Below are 15,597 nucleotides of genomic sequence, written 5' to 3' on the forward strand. Positions count from 1 at the left end.
TGGATTAGGGTGGCACCTTAATCATGGTTGCAGCTGTCGCTGTTGTCCTGCTCTGCGCCCTGCTATGCCCTGCTACACCCTGCTACGCTCTGCAGAGCCCTGCTATGCCCTGCAGTGCCCTGCTACGTCCTGCTACACCCTGTAACGCCCTGCAGTGCCCTGCTACACCATGAACTACTACAACTACTATTTCTAGTCATAGTTCCATTATCTTTATCGTGACTATTATTGTCACTGTTCATCACACCCCCAACCGGCACCGTCAAACACCACCTACCAAGAGCCTGGGTCTGTCCGACGTTTCTCCCTAAAAGGAAGTTTTTCCTCGCCACTGTCGCACTAAATGCTTGCTTTTGGGGGAATTACTGGAATTGTTGGGTCTTTGTAAATTATAGAGTGTGGTCTAGACCTACTACCTATCTTTAAAGTGTCTCGTGATAACTCTTGTTATGATTTGATACTATCAATAAAATTGAATTGAATTACTGTTTTTTAGAAAATAATGGAGGTGGAAGCAATGAAAACACCGCATTATTTGTAATGATAGATGATGCAGGTGCATGGCAAGAGAAGGACATCCAATGTGTCGAAGAAAACATGCGGCCTGATGCTGGGGGGAGGAAGGATTAGCCCCACAATTCTTTGTTACTATTACGTTCCTTTAGTTTGTAACTTTTGTTCTAGTTATTACGTAAACTACCACAGACAAAATAATTTTTAAAGCAAACTGCTGATTTGAGTGACTTCACACTTTTGATTAGTGTGAAGTCACTCAAATTATTGAAACTGGAAAGATTAAAAGCTTCCAATTTCTGTATTGGTGTTTGAAGATTCTAGGATTTGGAGGTTCTACGTGAAACCCATTTAGCTTAAAGCAGAACATTTACAGTTACAGTTGCAACCTCCAAAAAACACAGTTCTCCAACGGGGAAAAGCATATTCCAGCATACATGTGTTTCTTTTGGTTGCATTATAGTGAGAGCTACAGTAAGGATGATTGTCAACTATTCAGTTTCAATCACACAAAATGTGTATTATACTGTTTAATGATACAGTAATATGATGCTGCCACCTACTGGAGGCAGTTCATCAATGCGTGATGGGCGGATCCTTCAAGTTTTATCTACATAAGTAGTGTACGTTGGAAAAGGTGTATGAGGTTAATAAACTATTAACATTATAGACAGCATCCTGCCTTTTGTGTTGGGTGATTTTTACATGGAGTGGCAGTGTCTCAGTCAGTTTTCATTAATCAGTGTTGGTAGTTTTGATCCTGGCTCTGACTGGACAAGCTGTGTCCAAAATGTGCTTGAGCAAGACACTGAAACCTAAATTGCTCCCGATGGCCAGGCCAGCACCTTGCATGGCAGCTCTACTGGTATCAGTGTGTGTGTGTGTGTGTGTGTGTGTGTGTGTGTGTGTGTGTGTGTGTGTGTGTGTGTGTGTGTGTGTGTGTGTGTGTGTGTGTTTTGAATGGGTGCAATTGTAAAATACATTGTCCTGCTTTACTAGAAATGGAGTGGAAATTTTTAATTGAAATTAAGATTTTGTGTTTTTGTGCTTATGGATATGTCGCGAAAGTAACAGTACTTATAATGCAGGTCGAGGTGGAGCAAATTCTATGTACTCTAGGATATATATATTTTGTCAATATAGTGTGTAGAGGCTTTTAGAATCTAGAACTGACCATTGTTGTCTGACTCGTGACTGTGAGAAAAGCCATCTGGCAGATACAATTTGAAAGAGGAGTACCAGGACATTGAGAAGATAATTTGAGCTAATCAAAGAACTCTTAGATCGGGAGGAGCAGTGAACAATGGTCAGTGTTTTGCAAGTGCGAGAAATGTGGCACAGGTTGTGAAATGTCCTTGGCTCTCACGCAACTCCCTAGGTCTGCAGAAGATAAAGAAATACACAGCTATTCAGTAATGTGAACATCGTAAAACATTTTGTAACCAGTGGATAGATTTGATAAATAGAAACGCAACCGTAAAATATCCCAAAAGTAACAAATGTCTATTTCGGCCTGGGAGCGTGAGAGTCAAGGTAACATTTTATACATTGCGCGGTAGGGACCGACTGGAGCCGAAAGGATCTGGTCTACATCCAAAACTGATGACAGCCCCCCCAAGAAGATGGGACAGAAATGGATAAAAAAGACTTTTTTTTTTTTTTCAACCCCAAGTTTTTAAGATCAGATGCTTGTTTGCTAGGAGAGAGAAAGACTTTGTCTTGTAATATCTGATCCGTGTACACGTAACTGTAATTGCAATGTCATTTATCACTAAAGCTTGTTATAATTTTAACTGACCGAGTTTTAATTTCTGATCTACCAGTAAACGAGCACTTATCAGGGTGTAGTGACCTTAGAAATTAGCGTCAGATTACTCTGGCCTCTTGGCCAGACCGGTCATCCATCGGTCACATTATTATCTCTAACTCCTTCAGTACTTATGTTTGTTAGTTTAATAAGTAATAATACATCACATATTTTGTATACAAAATCTTAAAGGTCCCATGACATGGATGCTTTTATATAGGCCTTAGTGGTCCCCTAATACTGTATCTGAAGTCTCTTTTATATAGACCTTAGTGGTCCCCTAATACTGTATCTGAAGTCTCTTTTATATAGACCTTAGTGGTCCCCTAATACTGTATCTGAAGTCTCTTTTATATAGACCTTAGTGGTCTCCTAATACTGTATCTGAAGTCTCTTTCCCGAAATTCAGCCTTGGTGCAGAATTACAGCCACTAGAGCCAGTCCCACAATGAGCTTTCCTTAGTACGTGCCATTTCTGTTTCTGTGTTCTGTGGAGGGGGGGGGGGTTGTGGCCTTGACCAACTGCCACTTTGCTCGTTTGAAAGCCATGATGTCTCTCTCTCATGGGTGGGCCAAATTCTCTGGGCGGTCAAAGCAGAGAAAGGGGAGGTAACCTTGCTCCTTATGACCTCATAAGGAGAAGATTCCAGATCGGCCCATCTGAGCTTTCATTTTCTCAAAGGCAGAGCAGGATACCCAGGGCTCGGTTTACACCTATCACCATTTCTAGCCACTGGGGGACCATAGGCAGGCTGGGGGAACGCATATTAATGTTAAAAAAACCTCATGAAGTGAAATTTTCATGCCATGGGACCTTTAAAGCGCCTGCTCACTCATGCTCCACCTACACAGGTGTTTCCACGTATGTCGCCTAATTAGACCTTCTTCGTACAATTCAATGTCCATGCAGGGCTCCCCAGAGCTAAGTTAGTAACGAGCATTTCTGGGACACCGAGGGGAGAGAGGAGCTCATTGTGTCAAAGGAAGTCGCCCGGCAGTCTAAAACTATAACAGCATAATTAAGAGCTGTGTGGGCATGTACAAACTGTGCATGATTGGCAGGACAATTTACCTCGTTATTGTTATTTGTACATATAGCTAAAATAAATATAGTCGAGTAAAAGTATAACTTAACATGGAAATAGTTAAGTAGCTCAATTCTACTTTTTGTCCATAGATACTTCCACTACTGACCTCCATAGTTACGTTTTGGACAGAAAATACAACCTTCACTACACTTACCTGGCATTTTAACACCAGGGCATATTTCAAGCACATTTTAGAGCCCATAATTAAGTATTTTAACATTTGAGGGAGAGCTTAAAAACAAAACATTGAGGCTTTATGGCATTACTTCAATGTTTTTCCATGGCCATCATTAGCCGCTTTCTGACCGGAGGGATTTTTGCAGTTCCTAGAACATAACGTTCCTAGAACACTTTCTTTCTCGTGTTCCGACTGGACCAATTTGTGGATTATTAAGTTCCTCTGGCCACAGGTCCTGTAACTCTTTCAGCTTCTACTTCTACTTCCCTTTTCCACCATAGTGGTGGTTAGATGGCTGTGTTATAATAACAAAAAGGTCAGTTCCTATGGCCACTTGGCCAGTGTGAATGCAAATGGAAAAAAAACGGTTTTGGGATACGAGTATTTAGTAAACTGTTTAGAAGTGGACTGTTCCGGTAACTACTTGGTTGGAAAGAGGCCATTTAGTTGAAAGGGACATTTTGAGTGTCAAAATGGAAATCGACCAAGATATGACAACATTCTCCCTCTCACAGATTTCTACCTTTCCTAATGTAAACCACTCGGGAACAAGTCAGTAAGTTGTTGCTCTAGCTCCCTTGAGTTTGCTGCTCACCTTCTTGTTACTTTGAAAACAAACATACAGCGACGCCTGTTTCACAAAACCAAGATAAGGGATTAACCCTTGTGTGGTCCTTCGGGTCCCAGTGACCCGAAGGACAACACAAGGATTATGTACTTCCGTTTACTTTGTTGAGAATTGCTCTCTAAACCCTGTTTCTTGTTAAGTAAGTAAGTAAAGTTTATTTCTAGAACACATTTAAACACAGTTTAAGCTGGCCAAAATGCTGTACAAACAAGAACTAAGGTGCTGTATTAACCCTTGTTTAGAGAGCAATTCTCAACAAAGTAAACGGAAGTACATAATCCTTGTGTTGTCCTTCGGGTCACTGGGACCCGAAGGACAACACAAGGGTTAAGCCGGGATTTCCCAGTTATCCTGGATGAATTAAGCCTTGATTCGGTTTCACAAAAGCAGAGGCACATAAATCACCATGGAGATTTATTCTGTACAGCTAGCCTGCTCCTGACCAGGCTAACAGCCAGGATTAATTTAATCCCGGAGCCTTTTCTGATCACCCAGCACTGGTTTTACCCTATTGTTATTATCAGCCTGGATTAAAATACAACAGGTGCATATTGCTGTTTATTTAAGTACTGTTATTATTTAAAGTTGTGACCATTATTTTTTTATTTATAATTACTCATGTGATAGTCATTGTTACTGTTATATTGCTGTATGAAGACTGCTGTTCATATTGTTGTTAGAAGTTTGATGAATATATTATGGCAGTTGTTGAGATAATTAGAAAAGGCTGATAACATTTCAGATGTGTTTTAAATGAAGTCTGTTACTAAGGGCAATACATACAATGCTGTACATTTCTATAGTTGACCAATGCACCCTGAATTATTTTAGTTAATTCTTTTTTTTTTTATTCTTTAACAATAAGGATCATGTTTGTTCTACTTCCATTTGCATTGTATTTGGCATTCTTAACACACAATTTATGTTGTCCAGTAAACTGGGAATATAATTTGGGAGGATTGTACAATTTAAGAACATATCCTAATTGTACAATCCTCCCAAATGATAGTCTTAGTTCACTGGGCCAGTAACTATCCAGTGATGTAGGCTACTGTACATTCATGTAAGAGGAACTCAACGTTTAGCTGACACTTTATATTTTTTTGATTTTATATTTGGAATAATTGATTAATGGAACATGCATGTTTACTGTGTGCATGGAATTTATCATTTAATTTTCTTCTGCAATTTTAGAGTCCAATTTCTTCAGGGTCTTTATTTTCTATGTCCATATATACAGGGAGCAAAGCATATAATATGTAGAGAAGGAAACTCGGCCTCTATAAAAAAAAAAAAAAATGAAATGCGAGAAAAAGCGTGGCAGATAATAGCGGACAGACTGAATGATAGTCTAAAAATATACATTTATGAAATACTGCTCTTAACTGAAACCATTCAATGAGTCACTGTCATTTGCAAAAACGAACAGTTGTAACACTTTGCATTAAAAGCGAGTAGTGGAAGTTAATATGACTTAGGAAACTTATATTTTAGCCCATGAGAGAGAGGGAGGAACAGAGTGAAAGAGATATTTACGCATCATATTCTGGCGTTGTAGAAAATTGATCTTCATTGTAAATTTCCTGAGTAACATTATCTTCTGCTTACTTTTAAGGCAAAGAGTACAACTGTTAATTTGTGAAAATGATTAGTAGCCTAATCCTTGAATGGAATGATTATGACGGCTTCAATTCAGAGCTGTGGTCAGTTAATGTATATGTTTAGGCTACAATTACGCATTCAGTCGGTCCGTGATCGTCTGCTACGCTTTCTCTCGCTTTTTCATTACAGCGGCCGTGTTTCTTTTCTTTTTATACAAATAATGTGTTTCACGTCATCATACTTCCACAAGAAGCTGCTGCTCACTCTGTATAAAGTATAAACAATGCATATTCTCCATGTTGGCATCAGTAAATCTGTGATCGACCTCGCGGTCTTTTGCGGAAAGCCGTGGATGCACATCTATCTGAATGACTTCAGCCTGGCTCGACCTAGTCGTTCCTCCTCAGCCTGACTTGGCCTTCGTGAAACGCACCAAGCCAGGATGCACAGATTAGACTAGGTCAAGCCTTGCTTTATCGGTTATCCTGGATTTATATATTCTGCTTTTGTGAAACAGGCTCCAGCTCACACAAAGGGTACCTTTTCTGTTAGAGAGGAACCCCCTAAGAAATACCATGATCACACAAAGTTGCGTAATAACCACTTTATTTTGGGTTTGTCACTTTTGGCTATGTGTTTAGAAATGTTTGTGGTATCGTGTAAAATGGTTATCACCAAAAATACTGCACAGCCTTTAAATATAGCTATTTCTTTTTTAAACAATTATAATAGTGTGGAAATGTAAAAAACTAAAATGCCAGACTCACTCACAAATGAATCAAACTATTAAATCAAATTAAAACTAACAGGGGCCTTGTTTAATCAAGGCAACATAGTGAACACACCCAAGCCATGTTAACATCAGTCTCTTCATTATCCCCTGGAGAAAAAGCATACAAAGTTAATAACTTGGCTTGCAAAGGCCTCTGCATAACTTAGAACATACAGTCCTGTCCCTGGTCAACCCAAACCACTTGCCTCCTGTGCAGAGCAGTGATCCTACAAAGAAACTGTATAGATCTCCAGGTAATGTCTGCCAAACCTCAACCAAAAAAGGAATGTGTAGCTTTTCCTCAATATAAGACCGGTTGGGGAAAAAAAGTTGTCATTTTAGACTAAATAAGAAGTCCAACTAGGCAAACAACGGTCCATAAACTTCTCCAACCACTAAAACACTCGATCAAACTCTGTCTGACTGGTGGTGGCTGGGTTTCTGTTCTGATTGGGCGGCTGCTGCGGCATGTGGCCTCTCCGTCTGGGCGGGGCCAGATATTCAAACATGGAGGTGTTGTGAGTGGAGAGCATGTTCTTCAGGTCTGAGGGCATGGGGTCGGACCAGAAGAAGTCGTGGTTGAGCGCGTCGTCGCTGTCAATGCGCTGTGCCGGGTCCAGGACCAGGAGTTTATCGATCAGATCCAGGGCGTACGGGTTCTGGGTATGGCTTTAATGGCCTCTTACTTATCACGCAAGCCATACCACGGAAAGACAAAATGGTTCGTGATCAAGTCGACAAAGAAGAGTAAGCGCTCGACAGTGAGAGCGTTTCAAGCGCATTTGCGACTAAAAATAGATGTGTGCGAACTGTAAACTGTATTTTGGGAGCAGTTGTGCGAATAACGTTAGGGTATTTTCCACACTTGCTCTAAAAACACTTCATATTTTTGTGCTGCAATGGAGTCTGTAATACAAAGAAAACTAATAATGGACCAACACATATGATAATAACAGATACAAAAACAAAGCTAATAGGGCGGGGTAATATCTAGGCCTGCACGATTCGGGGAAAAATATGAGTCACGTTTTTTTTGCTTGGAATTGATATCACGATTCTCGGCCACGATTTTTTTTTCTCACGAAGTATAATGTTTATTGCACACGTGCCATGACAAAAAACAAATTGGCAGTACCAAACAGATTTTTAGCACATCACGCATCACCACAAGCCTGTAAACATAGAGGCTTCAATGAATAAAGAAAATAAAGTACATAAAGTTACTTTCTGAACTTACTAGATTGTTCTAGCTGTTCTATTATTTGCCTTTACCCACTTAGTCATTATAAGCTAGGGTATTATAATCAACCCTATAACATTGCTGCAATATCGACATTGAGATTTTATTTTCTCTAAATCGCCCAGCTCTAAAAGCAAATTCTCTTTCCCATCCCAAATACAGTATATCATGTATCCTGTACAAGTTTATGGAAAAAAAATGTACATCAATGATGCTCAGACAATGTGTCTCTGATTGAATTGTAGAATTTGTATTGTCAAGATGCTGGCCACATTATCTGTCCAGAGAACTCACCAGTGTTTTGTTGCTGCGGTTTACATTCCTCCTTCTGCACATTCAGAACGTGCACTACTGGAAATAACTGTTTTTGTGTTGTTTTTTTCTTGCGAAGCACAAAGAGAATACAACCTCATTTCGTTGTGCAACCCTGTGTTCTACAATAATACATGAACCTTGAACCATATACAATTTAAAGCAGTTAAAAGTATGACTACTTACAAAATTATTTAATAAAAAAGAGAAATAATTTTAAAAAACTAGTATTTTTTCTATTCAAATAGATAAAATCCCTTTGCTTTTAAATGTCTCCTCGCATTCCTTTTATTAAAGTGCTCATATTATGCTTTTTGGCTTTTCCCCTTTCCTTTATTGTGTTATATATCTTTTTTGTGCACGTTATAGGTTTACAAAGTGAAAAAGCCCAAAGTCCACCCCAAAGGGACTTACCATCTCCAACAGAAACCACTGTTCACAAACTGCTCCAAACAGCTCTGTTGTAGTCCAGCCTTTACTTCAGAGACAGACGTGGTCACTTTGTAACACACGTTATAATGCTCGCCTAGCTGCTAGCGTAGCACGCCCTCATGCTCTGCTTCTGACTGGCTAGTAGTGCTTATCTAGCTACTGAGCATGTGCGACTCCCAACAAAGACGGAATAGAAGTGAGATGTCTCACTCTGTAGCTAAAACAGAGAGCTCAACACACAGGGTGAAAAGAGGAGCTGCAGCAATGTGCAGTACAACAAAAATATGGTGTTTTCTGAAAATTAAACCATGTAAACCTATTCTGATACAACCTCGAAATACAATTATGAACCTGAAAATGAGCATAATATGAGCACTTAAAGAAAAACTAATTTGATCATTTTTAATTGACGCCCCTAAAGTCTTTCTTTTGGAAAAACGTTAGTGTTGAGCCCTGTGAGTTATGTCACCAGGTAACGCGACTTTAGTCTAAACTGATGTTCCCATTATAATGTCATCTTACCTCAGCAGTGATGGAGCCACAGAGCTGGCTGATGAGAGTGAGCTGATGCTGCTCAGTGTTGCCTTGCATTATGGGACTTCTTGTCCACATCTCTGCCATGATGCAGCCTGCTCCCCACAGGTCAATGGGGGGGCCGTAGTCTCGCTCACCTATAAAAAAATGACTTTATTTATGTATAAATACATACATAAATAAATGATGCAATGCCTTTGTCTTTTTTTTTTTTTTTTATAATTTGTGAAGCAATTTGTAAAGTCACCATCAATGAGTTCTATACATCATTACTGAATGCCTTTTTGATATAGAATGACAATGATTGAGATACAGCATCATTTATGAACTGACACAGTAGGCACTATAAATAGCTGCAGATATGGGTAATGGCTGTACACAACGCCAATACATATCAGTAAATTGCACTGCATCCACTTATTGATAAATAACATGGAGTGCATATGCATATTTCTGCCTTTGTGCATTTTCTTGAGTATTATGGTTGTCTCTTACCTAGCAGCAGCTCTGGAGGTCTGTACCAGAGTGTGACCACGCGGTTAGTGTAGCGGTTCCCCTGGCTGTTTTTAGCCAGGCTAAAGGCTCGAGCCAAACCAAAGTCAGCCAGCTTCAGGACACCGTCTCTGGTGATGAGCACGTTGGCCGCCTTCATATCTCTGTGAAGGATCTGATTCAAGAGAAGGAAACATTAAGATCGAGACCACAAGACATTGTAAAAGTGAGAGTAATAACAAATTAGGTGGCATTTCTTGGGTTTAAACTGATGAAATCCATGTTTATTAATTGAAAAAGATCTACCCTATTGTTCTACTTCCAGATATTTGAACAGATTGAGATATTTTCTTATACAGACATTTTATTATACAGACTATCTTTGGAGTGGATCTAACTCTATTTGTGCATTTGATCTCTGATTGTAAAGGTAAATTTTTCCATGTCTAAAGTTTGTTCGGTTGTTGTCAGACATTAATTTAATATAGGTGGATTTCGCTGTTTCCATGTCATCTGCTTCATGGTGGTTACACGCAGTATGTTAAAAAGATGTATGTCCTGTGAATGTATCATTTCTTGTAGATTAGTACCCAATATCTACTGTATGTAATACAACTGGGAAGCCTCTGTATGTGTGGTCTGTCTTTGAAATATCTCATGAACCTTTCATCCAATGTACCACACTCACACACAAGTGATTCTTTCCAGTCTTCTGCTGATATGATAACTTCCTCTTCTTTTTCCTCATTTCTCTAGGGTATATACAGCATATAGGGTATTTTACATACATTTCTGTCTTAGATCTTAAATCTGGATAGTCCTCTTTCTCAATGCCTCACCTTGTTTCTGTGGATGTAGTACAATCCATTGAGCAGCATCTGCATGACCTTCTTGATCTCTGCCAGGGTGAATTTTACATTGGCATTGCTGAGCAGCCCAGCCAGGTCATGCTCACAGAAGTCAAACACCAGGTAGATGCTGCCTTTGTATCTGTTGAACTGAGTAGCTTCAAAAAAACAAAATTTTTTTACATGTCAACATGTAAAAAAATAAAATAAAATAAAAAAAAGCTTCCTGCTCCCATCATTGGAGCAAGACACATTTTGATATTTCTTACATGGTCGGACAAATAAGTGCCCTAAATATATAACCACACAAACCTAGATTAAGACAGAAATTGATTATTATAGCAAATGTTTGTAACACCAACCTTTGGTTCTGCAGATCTCAATCAGATTGACCACATTCTCATGTTTGAGTAGCTGCAGGATCTTGATCTCTCTCAGAGCTGTGATTGGGAACTAAAATAAAGCAGCCAGAGAAAACTCATGTAGTGAATGTGTAGAAACCCTGATGGACTAACGAATTCAAGCGTGTTGTCAATATTTAGAATGATCTAGCCAGAGCAAAAACAAGCAGCATTATAAGCACAGGACAATATGCAGCAGTTACTTAAAAAAGTGAATGCCAGAGAGTTTCACAGCCAAGATGGATCTGAATATTGGACTATTCGTTCGTTGGGTAGGTTATTTTATTTTCAATTTTGGGATTTTAATATTCTGTTTTGATTTTCCAATTGTTCAATACTAGGGCTGCACGACATGTCATTCTGTGCGATAACAGAAAAAGTTGTGCGGTTTAAGTAAACAAAAAGGTGTGCTGTGTGTGTGTGACACTGTGTGCACTGCAGTCTCCACATTGCAACACCCTTCACTCTAACAGATGAAGCCACTACGTCTTAAGAACCTTTTGTGCTTTTATTGTTCACTGTAACCCACTTTACATCGTCTTTGCCATCTATATCCTCTCGCTTTCCCCCCCTCACACATCCGCTCCAATACAGCTCACCTCGCTTGCTTCACCACTGATATCACTCACTCAACGCACCTGTTCTCTCTCTCAGTAATGTCTCTAAAACCTCTGTACACATTTTTGAAGATATTGCTTGGTTTATGGTGTGTTTAAATGTACATAATCTTGAACAGCTGCAACAATTGATTGATGAATCGATTAGCTGTCAACTTTTAAATTAATCATCAACTATTTGGATGATTGATTAATTGGTTTGAGTAATTTTCTAATGAAAAACACATATTTTCTAGTTTCTTCACTCCTCCGTTAGCCTGGTTGACACCAGACCCTTCTCAGTTGTAACTGAGAGTGGGTCTGGGTAAGCTTCATTCACAGGGCATTTCCAAAGGGGCGTCACCAACGGACGCCGCTCAAATGCCTCTTGGCGCAATTGGATAGTCATTCAACCAATCAGACTAACGATCCGGGTGATGTAGCAGCGACAGCAGCATCAACGGGTTGCTGCGCTTCGGTGGCCATCATGTTGAATGTAAACAAAAAGCTGCTTGCAGTCGCTGCGCTATCGTCATTGTGTAAAGCCCGCCTCAACGGTCATGATTGGTGCCTTGATTTAGAAAAATTGGAAATGGGCTTGAATGGGTTCTTGGCCAGACTGACTTGCAGAGCAAATCTCAAATTTGTCAGAGGTTCATCAGTGTTTACCAAGACTACTCCTCTGTGACAATAAACCAAACATCTTTGAGTTGTGAACAAAACAAGACATTTGAGGAAGTCATCTTGGGCTTCGGAAAACACTGAACGACATTGTTCACCAATTTCTGACATTTTATATAGCAAACAACTGATCAATTAATTAAGAAAATAGCAGATTAATTGGCAATTAAAATAATTGTTAGTTGCAGCCCTAATGTTGAACACCTTCATCGCTTCAATTAGTAAATCATGCCATTCTTGCTGCTTCCCTCTTTGTTTGTTTTTGGAGCATATGGTAGAGAACTACACATTGTACCTTTAATATGACTTTTCTGTCATATAAAACCACTCACGCTGGGTCCACATCTAGGGCTGGGCAATATATCGATATTATATCGATATCGTGATATGAGACTAGATATCGTCTTAGGTTTTGGATATCGAAATATCGTGATATGACATAAGTGTTGTCTTTTCCTGGTTTTAAAGGCTACATTACAGTAAAGTGATGTACTTTTCTGAACTTACCAGACTGTTCTAGCTGTTCTATTATTTGCCTTTTCACCACTTAGACATTATGTCCACATTACTGATGATTATTTATCAAAAATCTAAGTGTGAAGATATTTCACACTTTTATTTCACCGCAATATCGATATTGAGGTATTTGGTCAAGAATATCGTGATATCTGAATTTCTCCCTATCGCCCAGCCCTATACACATCAACTGTTCCTAACATGTGTCCCAATCTTATGGATATTCAGCATATAAGGCTATATACAAAAATAAAATAAAAAGACTCTGAATGGTCTTACCCCTTCTTTCTCATTTTCCATCAAAACTTTCTTCAGCGCGACCTTCTTCCCAGTCTGTCTGTGCTTTGCTTTGAACACCTCCCTATGATGTGAATATTACGTATACATTTACAAATACAACACTTTTACTTTACTCACAACTTGATTTTTAAACACTCTTAAAAAAAATAGAAAACAAAGTTCTAACTAGGGGTGCATGATATATCGACTCAATATCACGTTGCTCAATATTATATCGAAAGTGTCGCGATAAGTATGCAATATTTTGTTTATTTTGTGGAGCACTCCGTCCCATCCGTTGGCTGTGTGGCTTAGTTGTGTCTGATTTAGAGCCCGCTTGAATAGCTATAATGATTATCATTTCATTGGCCAGTTAACGTGCCACTTGCACATGTTGGTACACGTCAGCACTGGTCCACTACGTGATAAACCCTGTGGAGCGTACCACGTGTGTGCATATTTCGACAGAGCCTAGAAATCTAGATGCATCCTAGCGGCAGCAAATGGAATTTGCAGCCAGGGTCGGTCTAGCAACTCTCCTTTGGCTTGCGAGCTGGAGAAATAAAATTCTGGTCAGACCAATGACATCGTGTATAGAGTCGGTGGGTGGGCTTAACGGCAGAGTTCGAATCGGCTTTGGCCGCGACTCTGGAAGACTTGGAGTTAAGCACTGAAGTCATTCTTAAAAAAAGGAAGATGCGTTCATAGTTTTGCCAACCAGATACGGCAAAAAATGTACTACTAGCGTTGCTCTGCCTGGTTGTAGCGCTATCCTATTGCGTGCAGAGGGAATTTGAAAGACAACCTTTTATCCCACCCCTCGGATTGACCCCTGCCAATGGTAAGTTCGAAGACCCAACATCTTGATGTGGGTCTGGCTTGTCAGGCTAGAAGAAATAGATAGACAACTAAACGGAACGAATCAGAGAAGCGAAAGAAAAGTTGTCCTGTTCTCTTTATTTATTTATTTTATACTGTCCAACCAGTAAAACATGTCCTGTTCTGTAGACATGGTCCTTATTTATTTATTTATTTATTCATTCATGTTGGACCAGTCCAATATGACTGACAGTTGAAATAAACCTTGTGTTGTAAGAAAATATGTTTAATTTGTTATGAATCTATTTTGATTTGTTTTCCCGTAACTTTTGTAATTTTACATACGTTTAAAAAGATCGAAATTAATATTGATGTCACAATATTCATAGTCGATATCGCAAAATCACATTTTGTCAATATCATGCAACCCTAGTTTTAACTATAAACTAAATTGGTAGATTATTCCTTATAATTGGATCTTTATCATATGAGTAAATTAAATCTTAACTTGTGGGCAAGTGGTTCTCCTATGGTGATTTGGGAGGTTACAGTGTAACGTTAACACAGACTACAACGCCCCTCTATTAACTAGCTAACGTTAAGGTACAATCCACTAGACAGCACCTATTTCAGCTGGTCTAACTAGGTTCCGTGACTCTGTAGGCTACGTTTTCAAAAAGTCTACTGAACATAAAAAAGGACACCTGGTCCTAAAACGAGTAAGTAGCGACTCTAGAGTCATAGTGAGAGAAACAAAGTGTCTCCCCTGTTCTTTCCGACCACGGCTTAGACTAAGTTAGACTGTATTCCTTGTGACTAAAGTTAGCTATAGCCTATGACTATAGCACAGCGTTACGTTAGACGTTAGACACAGCCACAAAAAAAAACGCATTTACAGATAGACTCACACGATACAATGTTTGTGTATTACTCACCCAAAAGTTCCTTGTCCTATTTTTGCCATTTTTTCATATTTGGAGAACTCGTCACAGAAAGGAAATTCAACTCCATCGTAGTATTTCGACATTATGGCGGCCTCCCGGTCGGGCCTGAAGAGACATTTCATTGCAAATTAGGACCTTTATGTTAAAACACGAGCTACGTAGAACATGTCCCAATGTAATTAAATGAAAGAAAATACACATGTCTTATAAGTTAAATGTAATATAGCTATATTCTTACTTTTCAGCCCCACCGGCGTTGCTTGTTTTGTCTCGCTGCATCCCTGTGCCGTTCAGTCTGCGACCTTTCTTCTTCCTTGGTTGATTTCCGGCAGACCAAAATCCTTGCGGCACATTTCTGCCTCTCGCAGGCATGGATGTATTAAGAGAAAATCCTTATTTTTCCCTAAATGCTATCAAAGAGATTTAAATCACATTCTTAATCTTTTCGATTAATCTGGTGATATGCTATCCTATGAACAGTTTATGAATGCACACAGTTTTCCAATTCCTTTTAGAGAATTTAACTATTTATCTCGTGCAATCCCAAATGGTTTAATTCTACTTCTAAAAAATTACTTATGGTGCACACGATATATCTCAGTCTATACTATCATTGGATGGAATTGAACTAACAATAAGCATATTCGCCGAATTTTTCAGAGAAAGGATACAGTCTTTTTTGTGGAGATCTAAAATTGAGAACATAAATTGGAGAAGGGCATGGCTTCTACTCTGTAAGTAGCCTACTGTGTTTCTAACAAAGCTAAGGAAGTAGGCTACACCTCAAAATTTTACATGACATATACCCTACTAATCACCTTATTGATAAATTTGCTGACATTGACTCTTCCTGTACATTTTGTAAACAGAATATTGAAACAATAGCTCACCTTTATTTTGATTGTGAAATATCCA

At 39.1% G+C, this 15,597-nt stretch overlaps 1 protein-coding gene across 1 annotated transcript; it reads right to left on the reverse strand.

Moving 5' to 3' along the window:
- Nucleotides 1–6,405: 6,405 nt before the first annotated feature.
- Nucleotides 6,406–15,053, reverse strand: cdk9 (cyclin-dependent kinase 9 (CDC2-related kinase)). Its single transcript, XM_039780457.1, has 8 exons — nucleotides 14,921–15,053; nucleotides 14,674–14,787; nucleotides 12,920–13,001; nucleotides 10,809–10,899; nucleotides 10,438–10,604; nucleotides 9,602–9,773; nucleotides 9,090–9,243; nucleotides 6,406–7,257 (listed from the first exon to the last, which is right to left on the reverse strand). Exons 1-8 carry the CDS (start codon nucleotides 14,959–14,961, stop codon nucleotides 6,984–6,986), a joined length of 1,095 nt encoding a protein of 364 aa, XP_039636391.1. The 5' UTR covers nucleotides 14,962–15,053; the 3' UTR covers nucleotides 6,406–6,983.
- Between the last annotated feature and the right edge of the window lie 544 nt (nucleotides 15,054–15,597).

The sequence above is a fragment of the Perca fluviatilis genome, chromosome 17 (genome assembly GCF_010015445.1).
Source record: "Perca fluviatilis chromosome 17, GENO_Pfluv_1.0, whole genome shotgun sequence".
NCBI classification, from domain to species: Eukaryota; Metazoa; Chordata; class Actinopteri; order Perciformes; family Percidae; genus Perca; species Perca fluviatilis.